This window comes from Dunckerocampus dactyliophorus, chromosome 2, assembly GCF_027744805.1.
Source record: "Dunckerocampus dactyliophorus isolate RoL2022-P2 chromosome 2, RoL_Ddac_1.1, whole genome shotgun sequence".
In the NCBI taxonomy this organism is placed as follows: Eukaryota; Metazoa; Chordata; class Actinopteri; order Syngnathiformes; family Syngnathidae; genus Dunckerocampus; species Dunckerocampus dactyliophorus.
Window position 1 is genome coordinate 10,426,032 of NC_072820.1, and position 22,196 is coordinate 10,448,227.

At 44.0% G+C, this 22,196-nt stretch overlaps 1 protein-coding gene across 3 annotated transcripts in view; it reads right to left on the bottom strand.

Annotated features, from left to right (window-relative positions):
- LOC129177668 (glypican-5-like) overlaps positions 1–22,196 on the bottom strand; it is a 142,604-nt gene that overhangs the window by 85,395 nt on the left and 35,013 nt on the right. For all 3 annotated transcript variants that reach the window (XM_054769030.1, XM_054769029.1, XM_054769028.1), the window contains one exon: positions 15,766–16,469. In XM_054769030.1, the coding sequence (XP_054625005.1) occupies positions 15,766–16,469 (704 nt within the window). The remainder of the gene's footprint in view (positions 1–15,765; positions 16,470–22,196) is intronic.

Below are 22,196 nucleotides of genomic sequence, written 5' to 3' on the forward strand. Positions count from 1 at the left end.
CAGTTTGAGGGAAGGAGCTCATCAATTAAAGCACCTGCTGGAGAAACTGGTTGGAGATACAGTAAAACCTTGCAGTGTGGTGCGAGTTTGACACATGTGTGCCAGGAGGATTTTAAGGGCTTTATCTAGTTCAGGGAATATAAGAATTTTCTCATATTCACACTTTGAGGGGCGGGGGGACGGGGGGGAGTATATACATGGCTGTGTAACTAGCCATCCTCTATGAGGATTTCCGCTTCCGTCGGGGCAAAGTACGCCGCTCTCGTTGCCACGGTGAATCGGTGACTCTGTGATCGATAGTGGGGTATATTCAAGGAAGCCGCATACGTGCCCTGATCTGGGATTGGTTTACCTGGCTTGATTAATCAGTGTCTACTCATCCTGGCTTGGGCTTTGTGCAACCAATTAAGCCTCAACGCTCTTGTTTGGATCCTACTTTCGTCTTTGTCTTTGTGAGTTTTGTCTTTTATTTCCTTGTAGTAGATTCCTATTTCCTTGTGGCCGCATCTTCAATATTTGCTCAGTTCCCTGTAGGGGTGGAATAACGTTTTAATAACGTTTCGATTCACAAATTTTTAAAAATTCAGCCAGACTGACTGAGAAATAAATACCTGGATTCTGGACAGTGCAGGTGAAGTTTCCTAGATTGCCGTTGTTTTTTGTAAGGGAATCAGGTAGAAATTAATTACGGATATAAACAAACAAACAAACAAACAACAATTAATGGCAAATGCATTCATATTTTAACCAACAATTCAGGTTGAATTAACAATGAATTAATTAACAGGTTGGATTAAATCAAGTCTGTGATTAATTCTATCTGATAAAACACGACCTGAACTTTATTTTGATAGCTCATTCACTTCTCTACCCCATGTATTAAAGAAGTTATAGCAAATTTCATACCGGGAAATAGTGCCTTTGGTTCCCGTTGCTTTAACCTTCGGTCAAGACAAAAGCTGTGATCTACCCACCGACCAAGTACAGCCGTACTACAAAATATATAATAACTTAGGCTGTGATATTTGTTTGTTGTGTATTCATTTACATGTTTTTGATAACAAAAAAGTCCAGGGAAGAAAATCAAGTGTCATTTCATGTAGGCCTCACTACACACACACTACAAATTGCATGTACACAGTAATTCCAGAGCAAAACTTACATATTTCGCACCATCAGATTTTAACAAAATGTTATCTGTAGATAGATATTAAAGTGAATTTATATCCGACATACCTTTTTATCTTGTCATGAACCTCCAATCCATGAGTTTGAAAGGCTTAAAGTTGGACTTAACTTTCAAAGCACTCGTATGACTCGATGTGGTCCAACACTATTTAAATATAAAGTATAAATTCAGTATAATGCGTGGCGATGACATCACAGGGAGACTGAATCGAGTGTAGCGTCCAAGGCGTAGGGCGTCTAGAGTCATTCTTTGCAAGACAAAACTCCCAAATTTGTGCTCTTTGGAGAGGATGTGTCGGCTCCGTTTATTCAACTGCACATGTGCCAACCACACTGTAACCCCTGGTAACCACAACAATCGCCTTTACATGACGTCATCCGTGCGCCCCACTCAACAGGCATGACTAATCAACTTACGCCAAATCAAACTGTTACACTAGTAACGTTTAACATCATTATCATTAAAAGTGCTAAAAAAACCACACACATCCATATAAAGCCTGCCATGCTACAGTCCAATACTTTATTTCCTAGTATTGATTACCTTTTTAAACAGTGTTAGGTCGATATATGCCATCCGGAATGGAAACTTGCTGAACACAGATCGATGTAGTTGGATCATAGGAATATAAATTGATGCATCAATGTAGTGGATGAATCGTTACACCCCAAATAATGTACTTCTGCTTCCTCAATCTTCACTTCCTCAATGTGTTTTGTAAGAACATCGTGTCATTGTGCTGTTTATCTCTTATTTTGTTCAACATCATGATTACTTCTCTGGCACTACCTGGATCACAGCTCTCTTCCATGTCCTCCTCCTGTGCATTCACTGCGAAAGAAGCCCTTGTTCTGCTCATTTTGTTCGTGGTCAATAACACTGAAGTTTGGACATTATCGTCAGTTAGCGGTTGTCTTGCTAGCAGTCATCGGTAATCGTCAGTCATTTTTTCCGATGTGTTTGCTGCGTTTGCGTCTGCTCCCACCAGACGGTATTCAAACCAGTGGTGTCAGCAGACAGATCTGTGTTCGGGAAAAGTGCCAAAATACAACCCACAAAGAAGGAACCATGTAGTTAGAAGGATTACATTCAATAACAACTGACATTTGATATCGTCGTTGCAAGGGCCTGCTCAACGATAGTACTGGTATTACGAACTAATTTATCTACATTCAATGACACTCAAAGTAGAACACAAAAGACGGCATACCTGGAAGTGGATCCCCACAACAACAGGGGAAAAATAAATTTATTTTTTGTTTAAAAATAATAATTATTATTATTATCATAACTGCTTTGATTGTATGGAAGAATAATGTAAATAGTGAATTAGTGCATGTTGAATACAAGTGAACATACGTATGTATAAGCTTTTGATGTAATAGGGAGAGATGGTAGGATTAAATAAGCTGTGCCTCTTTCTACTCCGTTTCAGACATGTGGAATTGTAAATTGTAACATGAAGCATTCAATGTAAGCTGTATGCATGTTCGATATTGTAATATTTTGGCAGTATTTTGCAACAAGTGGTTCTTGATTCATTTTTACTTTGTGTGTCATACAAACAACTGCATGAGATAAGCAAAAAAACAGATAAATGCACAAGGAAATACCTTGGCTTCTATTTTCGGAGCAGGCATAAGCAGTTGAAATGTGTTAACAATCAGAAATTGTGTGTTGCCAGGCTACTAAAAATATACTTTGCCTGCAGTGCATTTAGTCAACTCTTAACTCTTCTACTCCTTCACTTAACATCATCTGTTCTTGAGAAGTGGAGTTGGCTACTAGCAGATCCTTTGTAACAGCAGAACCAAGTCATCTGCATTGCACTGTTTGTACTTCACTCTCACTCGCCTTATGCTTTTTTTTTTTTTTTTTTTTTAATTTACTTCACTCTGGTCTTAAATCCTCTCTCAAGACAGACGCAGGGCACGGGTAAGGTTGTTTTATTGCATTAACCTTAAACCCCACTGGACCTATAAAACACTGACATGTGCTGGAGCGGCTCCCAGCCACACATGCAAGTGCCACACATGTACATGCAAACATTCCACACAAGCACACACATTTGAGAGCATTTGTAGCAGCAGAGAAAAGATAGAGCATAACAACTGCAAGCCTATGTAGCCTATGGAATCCGCACGTTAAGCCAAACGCTCTTTTGCACATGTTGCGCTAGCTGTCTCTAAATAATCTGCACATTTAATTTACTTTTTTTTTGTTATAGGTACGTAATTACTTATAACACCAAAACAACAATAGTCCATAGAACAGTTAATTATTGAAGTAATAAATAGGGATGTCCGCCAATATTGGTCGGCCGATATTGGCATAAAAATAAGATATCGGGTCATATTGGCATTGGTTTTTCTGCGAATATTGATATTGGTGCGTGAGTGAAACCTCGTCAAACTTCTCTGTGTTCTGAGGTTGCTCGCTAGTATGTCCGTGGTCTGGGATTATTTAAAGGTTTCGCCTTCGGATTGTAAAAATCTAATCTAATAGTACACTCAGTATAACACGCAGCACTATGCAGCAAAATAGGAAGAATAAGAAAAAATACCCTGGAACCAAGCTCCTCAAGAGAGGCTGGACCTTGTTCTACTCTTGAGTTGCCGTAGGGGAGAGGCGGTGAGCTGGTGTGGGCTTATTAATAGCCCCCAGGCTCATTGCCTCTGTGAACGAGAGGGTAATTTCCCTATGCCTTCAGGTTGGGGAAAGGTTCCTAACTGTCGTTTGTGTGTACACGCAAAATGGCAGTTCAGACCACCCAGCCTTTTTGTGGTCCATCACTGCTGGTCGTTCTACTGGGAGACTTCAATGGCCATCTGGGCAATGACAGTGTGACTTGGAAGAGCGTAATTGGTAGGAACGGCCTCTCCGATCTGAACCTGTGCAGTGTGATGCTACTGGATTTCTGTGGTAACCACAGTTTGTCCATAACAAACAGCATGTTCGAACATAAGAATGTCCATAAGTGCACCTGGCACCAGGACATTGTAGGCCGCAGGTCTATTATCAACTTTGTAGTCGTATCAGCAATAGTGTGTCCGCATGATTTGGACACAAGGGTGACGAGAGTAGCTGAGTTGTCAACTGATCGCCACCTCGTGATGAGTTGGTTTAGATAGCAGGGGAGCATGCCGGACAAACCTGGCACCTCCGGCAGAGCTTCGCCTGCATACTGGGTGAGGACGAGAATATTGAGTCATAATGGGCCATATCCCGTGCCTCCATTGCTGAGGCACTCGATCAGAGCTGTGGCTGGAAGTTGGTCGGTGCCATTCGTGGCAGCAAACCCCACACCTGATGGTGGTTACTGGAGGTTAGGGTAGCCATCCAGCTGAGGGAGTTTTATGAATGGCTTGTGGGACATCTGAATCAGCAGACAGGCATCGGCAGGCCGGTCGGTGGTGGTCGAGGCAAAAACTCATATGTGTAAGGAGTTCAGTAAGGCCATGGAGCACGATTTTCGGTCAGCGTCAAAGAGGTTCCAGCGAACCAATCGACACCTCAGAAAGGGGAAGCAGTGCCCGGTCCATACTATTTCCAGTGGTTAGGAAAGCCTGCTGACCTTGACTGAGGACATAGTCAATCCTACTGATATAGTGGAAGTCTGAGGACACGAACACGGAGAGCTTCCTCGCATCGAGAGGAGCCAGTAGGTAGCTCTGACATCTAGCCCGGATGCCTCCTAGACGCCCTCCTGGTGAGGTGTTCTGGGCATGCCCAGCCAGGAGGAGGCTCCAGTGCAGACCTGGGACATGCTGGAAGGATCATGTCTCACAACTGGCCTGGGAACGCCTTGGTGTCCTCCCGGTGGAACTGGAAGAGGTGAGACCGGGACGCCTGGACTTCCCTACTGAGACTGCTGCCCCTGTGACCAGCACCCGGATAAGCAAGAGAAAATGGATGGATGGATAGATGGAAATGGCAAAAAATATACAATATAATAGACAACATAATATAGTGCTGGGTTTTATGACCATTACCTTAGAGCTTTAACATAATAGAATGACAAACGGGCAGTCATGGATTTGTGTCGACTTCCTAGTGGGGACACTGCTTACCTCTCAGAGTGTTTGTGATTTTTTTGTATACATTTACAAGACAAAAAGTCATTTTTTATGTCTCCCTGGCCTAATCCATATTGTTTCTCACCTGCTATAGTTTGACACTTTGCTATTCTTGGAGACAAAAATGTAAACATCCTGTAAAAATACGGCCGTCAACAGGAGGTCATTCCCAGTTCTGTTTGAACTACCGCCATATTTATACAGTGAGTGCAAAGAGGCACTTCAAAGCATGTAGAAGATATTCTCCAAAGCTTTGAGAGCACAACAAAACACAAATTATTTATACGCCTAAACAAACATATTAGTATAAACAGAACGCAGCGTCTTTGCAAGAAAAATAGACAAACTTCTTGTTTTGAGTTGAATTGAGAAATGCCGATATGCTGTCTCTCATGACTACATAATCCTGAGAGCCAATGGAGTGACAGCTTGAATTACGACCAGGGCAAGAATATGACCATTAATTAATTATCTCTTGACCTGACGATGGCGTGAGAAGGAAAATCCCATCCAAGTGAAGCATGAACACTTGGTTGGCTGTGCGTTCTGCTGTTGGGCCACCTGTTTGTCCTTGTTATACCTCCACAATTTCAGCTATTTTGTAGCGCATTCCTTGTGTGATTGCCCGAGGACAGTGACTGATGAAGCGAGACACATTGTCAACTTGGGAAAGCATCATGGAAATGCAATGCTCATACTCTATACATGTAGGACAGGTTTTACAGGCCATAGCAACAGAATATCTCATTACACCACTTCAATAAACAAGTGTATTTATGAGGTTTTTGGAGTAATATCTGTGTCTCATAAGTGTATCATCCTGAGGCAAGTGTGTGTAAGAAGAGCTCAGCAAGAGAATGAGCTCCAGCTAGCCCTGCTCAGGGCCATCCCTCCTCCTGGGGAGTATTGGCTTACAGATAGCAGTGGTGGTCTTGCCTTCCTAGTTTATTTATCAAGGGATTACCCAGTAAAGCTGAGGGAACTTTCTCACCCCCCTCTCGCCCAATGCATGTAGCGCTATGGGACGACAGGGGCTTGTTCAGCCAGAAACAACTGCCCTCTTACACTTTTTCCAGGGTTGGGCTTTGGAACACAGATTGTCCTATATACTGTAACCTACAAACCCATAGCCTAATACTATGTCTTCCAAATTGAAAAGAGACACATTTAAGTACAGTATTTATTAACAATGTTTAGATTAATATATTGTGGGGGAAATACATTTGATCATTGCTGATTTTGTAAGTAAAACCCCTTAAAAAAACATTTTTTTCATTTGTATCTGATTGAGGAAAAGTATTTGATCACCTAGTACTTGGTGTACAAATGGAAACAAGACAGGAATAATATGGGAATAAAAGTCATACACAGCCATACGGTTATATTAACAGCTGCTGACCTTTGCTGAAACATCATCAACGTTTTAAACAAACACTGAGAGTAGAATTTTCAATTTCAAAGTTCCTTGAGGGAAACGTCAGCTCTTCGAACTACAAACCACTGCTGTCGTCGTCATTTTGCAAAAATGAGTTCCAAATGTATTTCCGCACTCTCTGTGTGTCATAAATCTGCAATAGAAAGTGTAAAGGCAGGTCAAATATTCAAACAGTATCTCTCTTTTGATGATTGCTCTCGTTGGTCTTGGCTGTACACACGCAGAAAAGTCAAAAGCTGAGTAGGAAAATAAAAAGCGGAGCTGCTTCGTTTCATCTCGGTAAGAAAAAGTAGTAATGTTGCTCAATAAGCCACCTGATTATTGTTATGGTTAATGGCTGAAGTAACACATCTTTCATTTTCTTGCTAATTCATAGTTCATCATAAGCAGCAAAAAAGCTGCATGCCATAGAGTCAAATGCGCAAACTTCAAAACGCAGGATGAATAACAGAGACTGGATCGGAAGGCAACTTTGGAAAAGGTCTTTAAAGTCCCCCCAGAGACAGGGGTCCTCGTAGAAAAACACAGTATAAGAAAACAAACATGTCTTTGGAGAGGATCTCTCTGCTTTAACCGTTTTGTTTTGTTTTTTGGATTTCATGGTTGTTACTTACTTAATTTGCACTATATGGTTAGACTATAACAGGGACTGACAAAGTTAAAGACAAACTTGGCCTCTTGGTATAAGAGGATCTGCCAATTGTGTAATCAATGGATGGACGCTCGATGCTCTACAATTTGCTTCTACAAGTGACACATATAGTGTACAGTTGACATGCACCTTATTTATGACTAAAATGGAAAGTAGCGGCATATAAGTTCATTCATCTCCCACTGAAACTTTACTGCTGACATAGAGTATACAGTATTATCCAAATCCATAATTTATGTAAATTATATGATGGATGACGGGCACTCATGCTTCTTGTCAAAGCCAAAAAACAGCAAGAGTACATTCATAGAAATGTACATAAAATCTTGTTTGTATGGTAACATTGTTATTTACTTATTTACTGCAGGAGAACGCATAAATTTAAATCCAAGCATGGATTGGGTTTATAGAGTGCTTATAGAGCTTATAGAGTTTGAATCCATCAAGAAAGGCAAAGTTATTACATGACAACAGAATGACTGACTCTCAGCATTGAAATTTTGTGAACTCAAGAGACAAACCCAAAAAACTTTAAACAGGAACTTACAAAAAATGCTTAATCGTCCTTTGCAATTCAAAGTTTGAAGCTTCACTGTAAAAATATATTAATAAATCGTGCTGTTTCGTGGTTGAATATGGCCCTTTTTTACTCTAAACATATGCATATTTAAGCTAATGAAACATGCAAATTAAACATTTTCCAGTATAAAATGGCTAAAGGAACTAAAATACAAATATAAGGTATTGAAATGATGATGACAGTGTTCTACACTCGTCACTGGGCGTCAGTAATGTTACTGTAATGTTCGGTGAGACACACAATCACCAGACTTGATCGCCGGAATAACATGCTTTAATTGAAGGTTTGAATAATTTCACAAAAGGCACAATAATCCCTTATAAAAATCTTGAATAAAAACGGCAAGATGAAACTCAACTTTTAACCCCCGACAACTCTTCCTGTCTGCAACTCATTCGTCTTCCCTAGGGAACAGATTTATAGCAACACACACAAGCACCAGTCCTATTTATGTCCTAAATGGCTTAATGTACTCTTATTCTGTCTACTATATTGGGTAATATGAGTTTAAAGGTGCTATAGGGGTGTTAGTTAATGTCTAGAGCACTCTAATAATGTTAAAAAACGTATTTAGAAGTTCGTTAACATTGTTTTCAATGCTGTAATTACGAACATATTCCATAAATAAATAAGGAGTCCCACTTTGCGTAAATTCACTTATCACGGTCATGTCTGGAACCAATTCACCGTGATAAAGTGATTATTGTATAGAAAAAAGTAAATTTGAAAGTGTTTTCAGTGGTTTTTGAAAAATTTGAAAAATGCTGTCAAATTTAAGAATTTCTTAAGTAATGGGACTCAAACTACAAAAAACAAAACCAAATTAAAAATGTAGTAAATGTACCAAAATGTGTCACAGAAAGCCCGGCTCTCTTTTCTTATTTGTTGGGGGGGAGGGGGGTGAAAGCACGTAAACAGGAAGAAACTTTGCTGCCGCACCAGTGGGTGAAATACTAATGCATACAAAATTGGCATTTGTTGATATGTTAAATAATTATCTGGACAACCTAACACGAAAAATCGTTGATTGCATTTTACCAGGACATCACGAGCAAATGAATATACCGGACACAGGTAAAATATGTACTGGTGGTATTAACATGCTAACCGTCAAACCGAAGACGTGTTGGGTAAGTTACTGGTTTTATCTGTTTCCTACCTGTAGTTACGTCACCATTGTGCCATTTAGGGTCGTACAGGATTGTGTCTCACCATGAGGGAACTGTGTTCATTTGGAGACTCTTCCAGGTGGTCTCAGACCGGTTGAGTTGGTCTGCACCCTAGGTTGGCTATTGTGTTAGATCCAGTGACTGTTCCACTTTAAATCACAGGCATCGTTATCTAAGGCCTATTATCATTATTATGAATTAGACCTGACATTGACTTGGAAAAAGGACACTGCTAATTGGGCCGTGTAGACTATTCATCCTATTTATTGTGTAATAAGAACATTCAGCGTCTGCAAGATGAACAAAGCACTAGTTAATTGTGACAGCTTTTCTCTTGGCAAATCCCACAAAAAACTTTGGACATGATTTACAGCGTTTATGACCTCACCTGCCACGATTTTCTATTTTCCCGCAAGAGTTTGATGCCATTATCATTCCATTCCTTCTTGTCCAACTCATGTTGTCGTCATTTTTCTTTAAAGCGTCCACTTTGTAATCTATGTCAATCGGCCTCTCAGCCCCCACCCATGGCCTCACTGTCTTTTTTGTCTTGCATTTGAATGAGGTCATTGCTAATTAAAATGAGACTCATTCCCTAATTTATCACAGGGAAAAGTCCTTGAGATTTAAATCACCAAGAGAACACTTTCCTCACGTGGTTTCCCTAACTCCACTTTGAGTGTTTATAGCAAACCAAAGAAAGTGACCCCACCCAGCCTCAAACTGGGTTCTGAGCGGGGCACAAAACATGCAAACTAAACACCGCGGCATAGGGCCAGGCTCGTTGGTATGGCCGTCTGAGTGCAGACTTAATCACAGACAGCCTTGTAACCACATTTGCAGCTTGATTGTTCCTCGTAACTATGGGCGTTACTTTGAATTTAGCATGCAACATTTTCCCATCTTTAAGAACATAATTAGGAGTATTACAATCACAGGCACAATATATGGAAAGATATCTGACAACTCCAAAGAAGGTGGCCGAAAGACAGAATAAAGTCAAATGAGTTCATTATGTCTGTGTCTGAGAAGCAGTGGCGGCTACGGAGAACACGTGGATTGCATTTTTGTGTCCATTTGAAGCTGCCCAACGAAGCAGCAATTACCATTAAAATGCTAACACAGATGAGGTAGGCATCCGCATAAGTGTCACAGCTGCAGCCGCAGCTGCACAGTATTACGACAACTGAAGTAAGTTTAGCAACTGTAGCTTTAAGGCTGCCCAAGCATCTGGCCAATGGACACCCAGGTATCTCGTGCTGTTGCTGTTGTGGTCTTGGAAACGCAGACATGGATGGCATGGGCTATTTAGGCTGGCGGGAATGGAGGAAACTCTTGGAAGACTCTTGGAAGGAGGTCCTTTTGGGCAAGAAAGCCACTGTGAAAGAATGAGGCCCCATAAGGGGAACAAATATTGACTCATTTATTTTGGCACCCCTTTTTCCATGAATAAAAAAAGTCAACATTTTAAAACTCAAGCCCTGCTTTGTTACCGCTAAACATTTTCTTAATTTACAACAATAGCTGCAAAAAAAATGCAAGCTCTCTATAGCATGAGTTCAGCATTTTGAGTCATGGATCACAGAGAGAAATTATGTACTCTGGACCACCGCCTTATGTTCTGCTCCAAATGGAATGGCCCAGCATTAAATCATGTGGTGATTGCTTAGTTAGAACTAAACCATAAAGAAGACATGTGGGATTCTTTTTTGTGGGGTTGGAGGCTACTGCATATTGTCAGCATATTACACTCAAGTACCAAAAGAAGGGAAGGAGGGAGGAGAAAAAGATGTGTGAGGCTGTCTGAGGAGAGGCTGCAGCCACCGTCATTAGCTAATGGAGTGCTGAGTAAGTCAGTCAGTCAGCTTGAGGGTTAGACAGAGTGCCAATGGCGCTTACAACTTATGAAGATGGGTAAAGATTGGCTCGGAGAATATTTTCTATTGGCTACCACTCTCACATATCACATATGCTGGGACCATTCTTAAAGATCAGACATGTCCAAACCAAAAAAACATCATACATACATCAATCATTGGCATTCAACCGAATCCAACCCCCCAAAACAAACAATATATATATATTTAACATGCCGAAAAGGGTTTGCATTCTCTTTGCAGTCTCCTGAGGTGTGGCTATGGTGTATGAAAACCTTCCAGTCATCCACCCTAGCCATTATTTCCATGATTTAAAGGCTTAGGCTACTATTATCATTTCTGCATGATGTCTAATGAGAAGCTGGGCTAAAACCAACAAGAGGGTAAGGTAGGCTTACAATATTTGCATTACAAATATACAGTCAATCGCATTAATCTGAGCAAAAGTGAGGAGAAAAAATGGGTCAAGGTAAACAAAACTGCATGGTCTAAATAGGGTCTGAGCATGATGATCGGATCATTTGTTTTTTAAAGCAAGTGAAGCAAATCATGCACTACTTGGCTGCAACCAGCAGAGGTGCTGTTGACTTACGTTCAACTACTTTGCAGTTTAAAGAAATACAACATGAGCTATGGGAACTTGAGCAACATCCACCCTATGGCAACTCTGCCAGACGTTACTGATCTGATCAATTCATCACTGGCACTGATACAGGAGTTCACAACATTCAAAGGGAAATCATTAAATCTCATTTGAAGTATTTAAACAAAGAACAATTGATAAATTGACAGATTTTTCCCCATAGTTAGGAAATGTTTCAATGTAACAAAGTGGCAAAACTAAAACTAAAAGATGCGTTTCCACCAGGAGGTTCAGTTCAAATCAGTTTGCCTCTGCATGGTTCAGGTTGGTGAATGCTGATCAGATCAGTAACCGCAATAAAGGAGGAGCGACTGTATATTCATTACATTGAAATGACAATTCTCTGTTGCCACCCGACACCAGTGTAACAATGGGCACCCCAATGAAAGGTCAAACAATGAAAAGTGAAACACAGAGGAAGCATTCAGGTAGGATATTTTGGGAGCCTTGGAAATGGCACAAAAAAGCTTACTGTACCAAACTGAAATGTTTGGTGGAAAAAGGGATTTTGGTAAACATCTGATCATCCATGGCGTAGCCCTGCATAGGCCTGTCACTATAACACATTTTGCTGGTCAATAATTGTGCATAAATAAATAATATCGACTTTTTTAAGACAATTTTTTCATTAATTGTTATGAGAAGTGTCTTTCACATTTGAACCACGAGATGGTACTCAAGTATAGTGTACCTGTGTGAGTCACAGAAGTTGCCTATTGTGGCGCTCACGAGTTGGTGAGAAAGAGGTATCTTTATTTTAAAAGCAGAATAACAACGTAGCTCACAATGAACTTTTCAACCCCATTGAAATCGCACGAGGTTACCACTTCACATACCAATCGTACTCATGGTGTCATAAAAGAGCTAAAACATCACACAGCAGCGCACTGAAACTGTGGCATTCGGCTTAGAAACTACCGCTTTTGTGCCTTCCTTCATATGAGCTTTTAATAACTTTGTTTTTATTTGCATGCTAACTTGCTAACTGCTAGCACCCTGTCTGTGTACCAACTCACTACGTAGCTCCCGCCTCCACATACTGGGACAAAGAGGCTGAATAGCTGACAGGAGGTTCACTCTCTCCTTTCATTCCACTATAGAACCAATGCGCACAAACACATACAGAGTGAACCCTCTTGTCAACCAGCCTGTGTGTTACAGCAAGACAAGGAAAGGGAACAGGCATACGTATATGCACATGTTAATTTATCAAGGCCGTCAAAATTATCGACCTCGTTTTTTTCTATGGTTCGATTTATCAATTTATCGATTATCGTGACAGGCCTAGCCCTACAGAATAGGTACGTTATACACAGGATGGTAAAACTTGAAGATCAGTTCAACAAGGCCACGACTGAACCTTGAGTCCCAATTTGCACAGGGATTTCTCAAGGAGCGTCTCTCCAACTCAACACAAACTTAATATCCATAACGACTTCCCCTCGATCCATATTCACACTTCATCTCAACAGAAGCAGCAGTGTGTTCAAAAATAATCTGTGCTGCTGCCTCCACACGTAGCTATCAGAAACTGCCTTTCAGTCTTTGCTCGTATTGTGACAGGGTGAGCCACTGATCCACGCCTCTTACAAGACTTCTTAAAACCTGATACCCAGACATAGCGTATGTGCATATGTGTACAGTATGGGTCTAACATACAGTATTGTACAGTGCAGTCTGTGTGGCATGTAGTGCATAAAGTGGGAAAGAGCCACCGCAAAATGGATTGAGGATAACATCCCAGTCTAAAACCACACGATACCCCGACTTTGCGAAAAAAGTAAATAATTTAATTGACGTGCACGACTCCACATGTACAACATATAAGTTACAAAAGTAAACAGTAGGTTAGTCCTGGTATTTATGCTTTATTTACATTGCATTAAGATGGTCATGATAATGTGCACAGTATAATAAGATATTGGCCTTTAAGCGTGTTTTGCCTGGGAGGGGAGTGCACTGAGGTGTAGAGGTTAAGGTGGATATGCCGACACAGGAGTTGCGCACTGGAGACTTAACAGTTTTCCTTGACAGGTCCCTGCGGTTTTATTAAACTTTCATATTAAAAAAAAAAAAACGTCAGGTTCTCTGCAATATATGGCAATACAGCTCAATGCTGTGCAGACATTTTGGCACAAATTTTACTGAGGTCCTTACAACATCAAAGGGTTGTACAGTTTTAGACAAACTGCTGCATTTACGCGGTTGGTCTTAGTGTCCAATCTTGATTGAGTGAATGTACTACATTGACCATAATACTGTACTGTGGGTGTGTTCTGTGTATAGACGTGCGTGTACATCATCGACCTGCAAATTTGGATCTGGTGTGGCTTTCACTGACAAGGTATATCAAATCTGTTGGGTTACACCACAGTGGCATTAGCAAATATTGGATTTATATCTTCTTTTATGAAGAAGACTGATTCAAAGATACCCCACGTGTGGATGTGTTGGTTGAAGAAATCGTATTTGAGCTTTGTGAACTGAAATTCGGGTAGAAAAGTGAGAAATGTTCAGAAGGGGTCACTTGAGACCAGGGGCCGACTGGCCACCAGGATTACTGGGGCGATCAATAATGGGCCGATTGACGGCCGTCTAATTATGTATTTATTTATTGAGAACATGCCGCTACAGACACAACACAACAGAGAGGGCGAGTTGGCACAGAAAAGGATGCGCATCACCCACTCTGCTGTCAGTCTCTGTTGGTATAATGGTACATGGCGCTCCCTTTCAAGGCCAAAGATGCAGGTTTGATCCCAACCTTAGGTGGTCTTTGTTTTATAAACAAGAGGGGGGCTTCTAATGGGGGATGGGCCCAGTCTGAACCAAAAAGTCCAGGACCAAATTTTTGTCCCAGTCCACCCCTGCTTGACACAGATGTGGAAATGCATTTAGTTAGCAGATGTGAATTTGGGATCTTATACTGGTCCAAGATGTAGAACGTATTCCTGGAGATTGCGAACAGGGTGTGTCATTATAGGAATAATTGACAATCTATTCTGCAATTCAGAAATCAGGATGTGTTGACACAAGAGCAGAGAAAATGGGAGCCACCGGTGTCCGATTGGGAACGCATTCTTTTCCAGCATCAATTCTCAAGGCCGTTTTCCTGCTGACTGCCTCTAATTTATATGGCCTGGTTGGAGCCCGTTTAATAGTCCAGCTCATTTGTCCTTGTGCTCGGCAACCCACTTGGGCCCTGGCTCACATGCTCATCAAGAGAACACAAAACACAAAATGGGCTTCTCTCTATGTAGCTTTGTTAGCATTCTCTGTCCAACAAGAAGCCAAGTATTGTGTTTTTCAACTGATTATAAATGTGTAATGACCTGACTTTCAGTACTTTGGAGGAACATTCCAATGGTTCAGCATGTAAAAGCATAAAAAGAACTTTCTTGGAATCAGATTGAATGCGCAATTGCATGAATATTCCCACAACTCTGAAAAAAACAACATGCAGCACTTATATTAGTTAGTGTGAACAGATCTATGGAAGGTTCGGAGATGTTAATCTTTAGATTTAATCACTTGTTAGTTTAATCTTTCAATCTTTGGTTTAAATGTCACAGCATTTTTGTTGAAGTCCAGGCTATAATAAGATTTTTATGTTGACCGAGTGCACCATAATCCGTGGCATATTATGCAACTCCAAGGAAAAATGTTGAACAATTTTCACTCGATAAGAACTCTCTGTGGCAGTTTTCCATGACACTTTAGACCTAATAACTTTAGGTAAATGTTTTCAAATGTAAGTGCATAGTACAGTATGGACATATGGCAGCCAAACAAATCCCATTCCATTTAATCCACTAAAGCAAAGAGGAATTTCATTCCCCGACAACCTAAACTACAATGGTGTGTTTTTTGCCGCCTTGCTAGTTTGGAAAATATCCCCCTTCAAACCTCAGCTCTGTCTGCCTCTTTGGACCCGTCCTGGCCTTTTCTATTCAGTATAAACAGTGTTTTTCTGTAAATAGTTTCAACACTGTGCAAGCATTAAAGCAGTTGTTGCGTCGCTGGAAAGAAATAGCTCATAGCCCACCAGTGGCCTTCAATCCCCTTCCAATCAATACATGAACCACTGCCAAAGTATATGTGTAAAACAAAAAGGTTGCAGATCCATGCTCCTACGTCTACTCACTGTGGCTGTGATGAGTGGACCGTGAAGCTGTGCATAGAGCAAGGCCTCGTTGACGTGAGCCCGAATTCCGAGCAGTGCGAGCTCGAGGCTGTGGTGGCCCACCATGCTGTGGGTTAGCTGCTCCAGCAAGTTGGTATACCTCCTCCAAGGTTGATCCAGTTCAGATATGCTGGCCAAGCAGCCACGCATAACATTGAGACAGTAACCCACGCAGGGTTTAATCAGAGTCAACCCTCTGCAGTGGGAACAATACACCATCTTCACCAGGCCTTTCATACACTCTTTGCTCAAAGTGACATGTTCCGTGGCGTTCAGCACATCCAGGCCTTCCTCGAGGGCCAGGCCCAGATGTCGACCGACGCTAATTGCCTCAGCTAGCTCCTGGGCCATGACGGAAGGATGATTCCCAAAGGGGTTGACGTCCTGCCTGATCATTCGGAGGCAGTCGGTCATTTCAGGGCCCACTGCCATGCTGCTCACAATGCCTGGATTGATAAGTCTTGTGTAGACAAGTGGGAAGAGGTCATTGAAAAAAGTGTGGACAGTCGCCCCCACAGAGACGTTGGCCCCTCGGAGGTAAAGGGAGAATGAGGCGAAGAGTTGGTTCACGTGGGGCAATGCTTGACGGGAAAGAGGTTCGTAGGTCCCTTCCAGCAGAGAACTCAGGTGTCCTTGAGAGAACGATAGCAAGTACTGGAACATGTCTGCAAAAGAGAGCAAATGAGAAACATGGCGCTTAGAAAAGTGAGCTACATACTTTACATGAAAAGGTCCAAGTGCAAACATGCATCCAAACCCTGGCCCCCAGACAGCTAGCCTTTCATGTATTGGTATGTAGCATTGCAAAACCACCACCAAGTTTCTTTTTAATGTGCGCAGATAATATTTTCTATTATATCACACCCCGAGACAGTCAGTTAGTCCACTTTGTTTGACCAAGGAGGACAGAAATGAACAATAGTAATTTCAGACTGACCACAATCATAAACCACCTTACTTTAACCTTGACCGTTGACCCAAGGATTGGCTTTTGTCCTCCCCAGTCAGGAATAAACTGTCCCCAATTAACTGTTCTTCAGTCTGAAATAACTGCCCCATACCTGCCAACTTGTACTCATTTTTTGTCCTCTACATGCATTTTCACCCTTAATTACATTTGTATGTTCTGTTGCTCTCTCTATAGCATTTGCGTTTTTTGGAATTACCATGGCAATCTACGCATAGGTGGAGCGACAAGCTCTCGCTTAATCAGAGCGCTCCTTTTTATAGCTGCGTCTGCAGCTGCTACTCCTAGCAAGTCTTTGCAGTTCAATACAATTCAGTCAACGCCTCAAATCAAACGGCAATTATCATCACTGCTGCTCAGCATCTGCATCCCTCGTTGTCCGTCAATACAAGCAGCATTTAAAAGGTAAAATTAAGACGATGTTGACCTGACGATGTTGTTAACCACTCATTTGTGTATTTGATGTGTGTTGCAGAGTAATGAAGCATCCGAAAATAAACCAACCCTCCTCAGTCAATAACTTAATGTTATTTTGTTAAGTTCCATTCCATTCCATTCCATTTTCCTCCGCTTATCCGGGTCCGGGTCGCGGGGGCAGCAGTCTCAGTAGGGAAGCCCAGACTTCCCGGTCCCCGACCACCTCCTCCAGCTCCACCGGGAGGACACCGAGGCGTTCCCAGGCCAGCTGTGAGACATAATCCCTCCAGCGTGTCCTAGGTCTTCCCCGGGGCCTTCTCCCGGCTGGGCATGCCCGAAACACCTCACCAGGGAGGCGTCCGGGAGGCATCCGGACTAGATGCCCGAGCCACCTCAGCTGGCTCCTCTCGATGTGAAGGAGCAGCGGCTCTACTCTGAGCTCCTCTCGGATAACCGAGCTCCTCACCCTGTCTCTTAGGGTGAGTCCCGCTACCCTACGAAGAAAACTCATTTCAGCCGCTTGTATCCGCGATCTCGTTCTTTCGGTCATGACCCAAAGCTCATGACCATAGGTGAGGGTGGGAACATAGATCGATCGGTAAATTGAGAGCTTTGCCTTCCGGCTCAGCTCTCTCTTCACCACGACGGTCCGGTACAGCGACCGCATTACTGCAGACGCTGCGCCGATCCGCCTATCGACCTCACGCTCCAACCTTCCCTCACTCGTGAACAAGACCCCGAGATACTTGAACTCCTCCACCTGGGGCAGGACCTCATTCCCAACCCGGAGGGAGCAATCCACCCTTTTCCGACTGAGAACCATGGCCTCGGATTTGGAGGTGCTGAGTCTCATCCCAGAAGCTTCACACTCAGATGCAAACCGTCCCAGTAAACGCTGCAGGTCACAGCTCGATGAGGCCATCAGGACCACATCGTCTGCGAATAGCAGAGATGAGATCCTAGTGCCCCCGAACTGGACTCCCTCGACACCTTGGCTGCGCCTAGAAATTCTGTCCATGAAAATTATGAACAGAATCGGTGACAAAGGGCAGCCTTGGCGGAGGCCAACGTTCACCGGAAACAGGCTTGACTTACTACTGGCAATGCGAACCAGGCTCCTGCTCCGGTTGTACAAGGACTGAATGGCACGTAGTAGCGCGCCACCAATCCCATACTCCCGGAGCACCCCCCACAGGACACCGCGAGGGACACGGTCGAATGCCTTTTCCAGGTCCACAAAGCACATGTAGACCGGTTGGGCAAACTCCCAAGTACCCTCCAGGACCCTTGCAAGGGTGTAGAGCTGGTCCAGTGTTCCGCGACCAGGACGAAAACCACATTGCACCTCCTGTAGCCGAGGTTCGATTAACGGTCGTACCCTTCTCTCCAGCACCCTGGAATAGACTTTCCCAGGGAGGCTGAGGAGTGTGATCCCCCTATAGTTGGAACACACCCTCCGGTCACCCTTCTTGAAAAGGGGGACCACCACCCCAGTCTGCCAATCCAGAGGTACTGTTCCCGACTTCCACGCAATGTTGAAGAGACGTGTCAGCCAAGACAGTCCCGCAACATCCAAAGCCTTGAGGAATTCAGGGCGAAACTCGTCCACCCCCGGAGCTTTGCCACTGGGGAGCATTTTGACTACCCCAGATACCTCAGCCACGGTGATGGAACTGTCCGCGTTCGTATCCTCAGTCTCTGCTTCCTCTAGGGAAGGTATGTCAGTGGGGTTGAGAAGGGCCTCAAAGTATTCCTTCCACCGCCCAACTATATCCTCAGTCGAGGTCAGCAGGCTCCCGTCCCCACTGTAAACAGTGTGGACCGGGCACTGCTTCCCCTTTCTGAGGCGCCGGACGGTTTGCCAGAACCTCTTCGAGGCCGACCGAAAGTCGTGTTCCATGGCCTCACCGAAGTCCTCCCACACCCGAGTTTTTGCCTCGACCACCGCCGAAGCCGCGTGCCGCTTGGCCTGCCGGTACCCGTCAGCTGCTTCAGGAGTCCCACAAGCCATCCATGCTCGATAGGACTCCTTCTTCAGCTTGACGGCAGCCCCGACCTGTGGTGTCCACCATCGGGTTCGGGGCTTGCCGCCACGACTGGCACCGACCACCTTGCGGCCGCAGCTCCGATCGGCTGCCTCAGCAATGGAGGCACGGAATAGAGCCCATTCAGACTCGATATCCTCGTCCTCCCCCGGGATGCAGGAGAAGCTCTGTCGGAGGTGAGAGCTGAAGACTCGACGAACAGGAGACTCTGCCAAACGTTCCCAGCACACCCTCACTACACGTTTGGGTCTCCCGGGTCTGTCCGGCATCCTCCCCCGCCATCTAATCCAACTCATCACCAGGTGGTGATCAGTTGACAGCTCAGCCCCTCTCTTTACCCGTGTGTCCAAAACATGCGGACGCAGGTCTGATGATACGACTACAAAGTCGATCATAGACCTGCGGCCTAGGGTGTCCTGGTGCCATGTGCACTTATGGACATCCTTATGCTGGAACATGGTGTTTGTGATGGACAAACTGTGGTTCGCACAGAAGTCCAACAACATCACACCGCACGGGTTCAGATCGGGGAGGCCGTTCCTCCCAATCACGCCCCTCCAGGTCACACTGTCATTGCCCACATGGGCGTTGAAGTCTCCCAGCAAAACGACAGAGTCACCAGTTGGGGTGCTCTCCAGCACCCCTCTGATGGACTCCAGGAAGGCTGGGTACTCTGAACTGCCGTTTGGCGCGTACGCACAAACGACAGTCAGGACCCTTTCCCCAACCCGAAGGCGTAGGGAAATGACCCTCTCGTTTACCGGGGATGACTCCAACACAGAGGCACCGAGCCGGGGGGCTATTAATAAGCCCACACCAGCTCGCCGCCTCTCCCCTGCAGCAACTCCAGAGTAGAACAAGGTCCAGCCCCTCTCGAGGAGTTTGGATCCAGAACCCAAACTGTGGGTCGAGGTGAGTCCGACTATATCTAGTCGGAATGTCTCAACCTCTCTCACAAGTTCGGGCTCCTTCCCCGCCAGAGAAGTGACGTTCCATGTCCCAAGAACCAGATTTGGCCGCCGAAGACCAGGTTGCCTAGGTGCCCGCCCTCGACCGCCACCCAAAACGCAATGCACCGGACCCTTATGCCTGCCCCCGCAGGTGGTGGGTCTACGGGGGGGAGATCCCGTGTGGCTTCTTCGGGCTGAGCCCGGCCGGGTCCCACGGGTGAAAGCCCGACCACCAGACGCTCGCCTGCGAGCCCCTCCCCCAGGCCTGGCTCCAGGGTGAGGCCCCGGTATCCCACTTCCGGGCGAGGTGCGGTCTCTCCTCGTGTGTTTATTCATAGGGGTCTTCTGAATCACTCTTGGTCTGGCCCGTCACCCAGGACCTGTTTGCCTTGGGAGACCCTACCAGGGGCATATAGCCCCAGACAACATAGCTCCTAGGATCACTCGGGCACACAAACCCCTCCACCACGGTAAGGTGGTGATTCACGGAGGGGTATTTTGTTAAGTACAGCTCGAAAACATGACATAATGTTGCACATTTCTTATGATACAAACCAAAAAGCTCAGTTGCTACAAAATCAGTGGCATCCAAAGTTTGGTGTTAGGGTTAAAAAGGATGGTTACATCACTTAAGTATCTGCGGAGTCCTTTTTAGCGATATTTAGGCTCAATCAAACATGGAACATTATAGTTCCCATTATTGTGAATGTACTATATATGATTATAATTCACCCATATATTAATCTATTAATTCTACTGGAGTCTCATATGCATGCTCATATAGATTACTGTATGTCTAAATGTGTTTGTGTTGGCTGGCCCTGGATGCTATACGCTACACTTCTGTAATGTGATGTCAACTTAAAAGCATGCCTGGACATAAACGAACAGTAGCAACTGTGGTTTCCCAGCCTCCACCCCCTGCTTTGTGTATATTTAAGTTTGCAGAAATTGCTTTTCCTCCAGTTAAAAGCTTTTTCGTCAGTTGCAATCATTGTATCATAATAATTGCCCGTGTTATGTGTGTGTGTGTGTGTCCCAGCTCACAGACAGAAAGATAACAACAGTCAATCTCAACAGCTGCACTAATATGTCCATTGTCTGACACATGGGGACACCCGGCTGGCCAGTAAAGGGCACGTGTAACACTACAGAAAATACTACCGTCATTATCAGCAGCTTCCACATTTGGATTTTAAAAGCAGCACCTGTGGAGTATATTGAAAATATTCATGTATTTTGTTTCGACATGGTCATGCGGTGCGTTGTGCATTTGTGTAATGGTTTTGGCACGCTGCCTTGTTGGCCATTCTCAACTGACGTCTCTATAAATTACAACTTGGCGGATATCACGTGGTATGATTGGACCTTATTATGATTCTCAGCAGACTTTAGTGTCTTTACAATCTTTTTTCCATATCCATGCATTAGTTAGTAAATACAAATGGTCCGGGCTTGGTAACTTTTTGCCAAAAAAACAAATGTCGGGCAGGATTTAATTGGACGTAAATCTGTGGACTGAGCACCGCAAACTGTGACTCACATCCAGCATCCGTAGAAGCACCAATGTAACGAAACCATGAAACACAGCATGCTAGTTGAACAATAAAAGTCTATGTTTGGATTTGGTTGGTGGTGGCTGTGCTCCCCTCCACCACCCATATTGCAATGGTGCAAGACAAATGGTAAGGACAAATGGTTATGCTGCTCCTTATTTGGTAAATTAAATACTACCAAGGTACCACAAACAGCAGCGTAGATAAGACTAAAGATTATAATTTGCCAAAGTCAGATCTCCCACGCTGAAAAAGAACCAGCTCTTTGACAATGGGGCGTACTTGAAGGGATCTTGCACCCCCTTAGACTCCCTCTGACTGAACTCCCATGAAAACCAATACAAAAGCTGTGACTAGTTGCTGGAGAGGTGCCCCTTTACTTGTTCTTGAGTAAGACACTGTTGTCACGCTCTACTGTGACACAGGTTCGTTTCTTCTTTGTGTTTTGTGTTTCCAT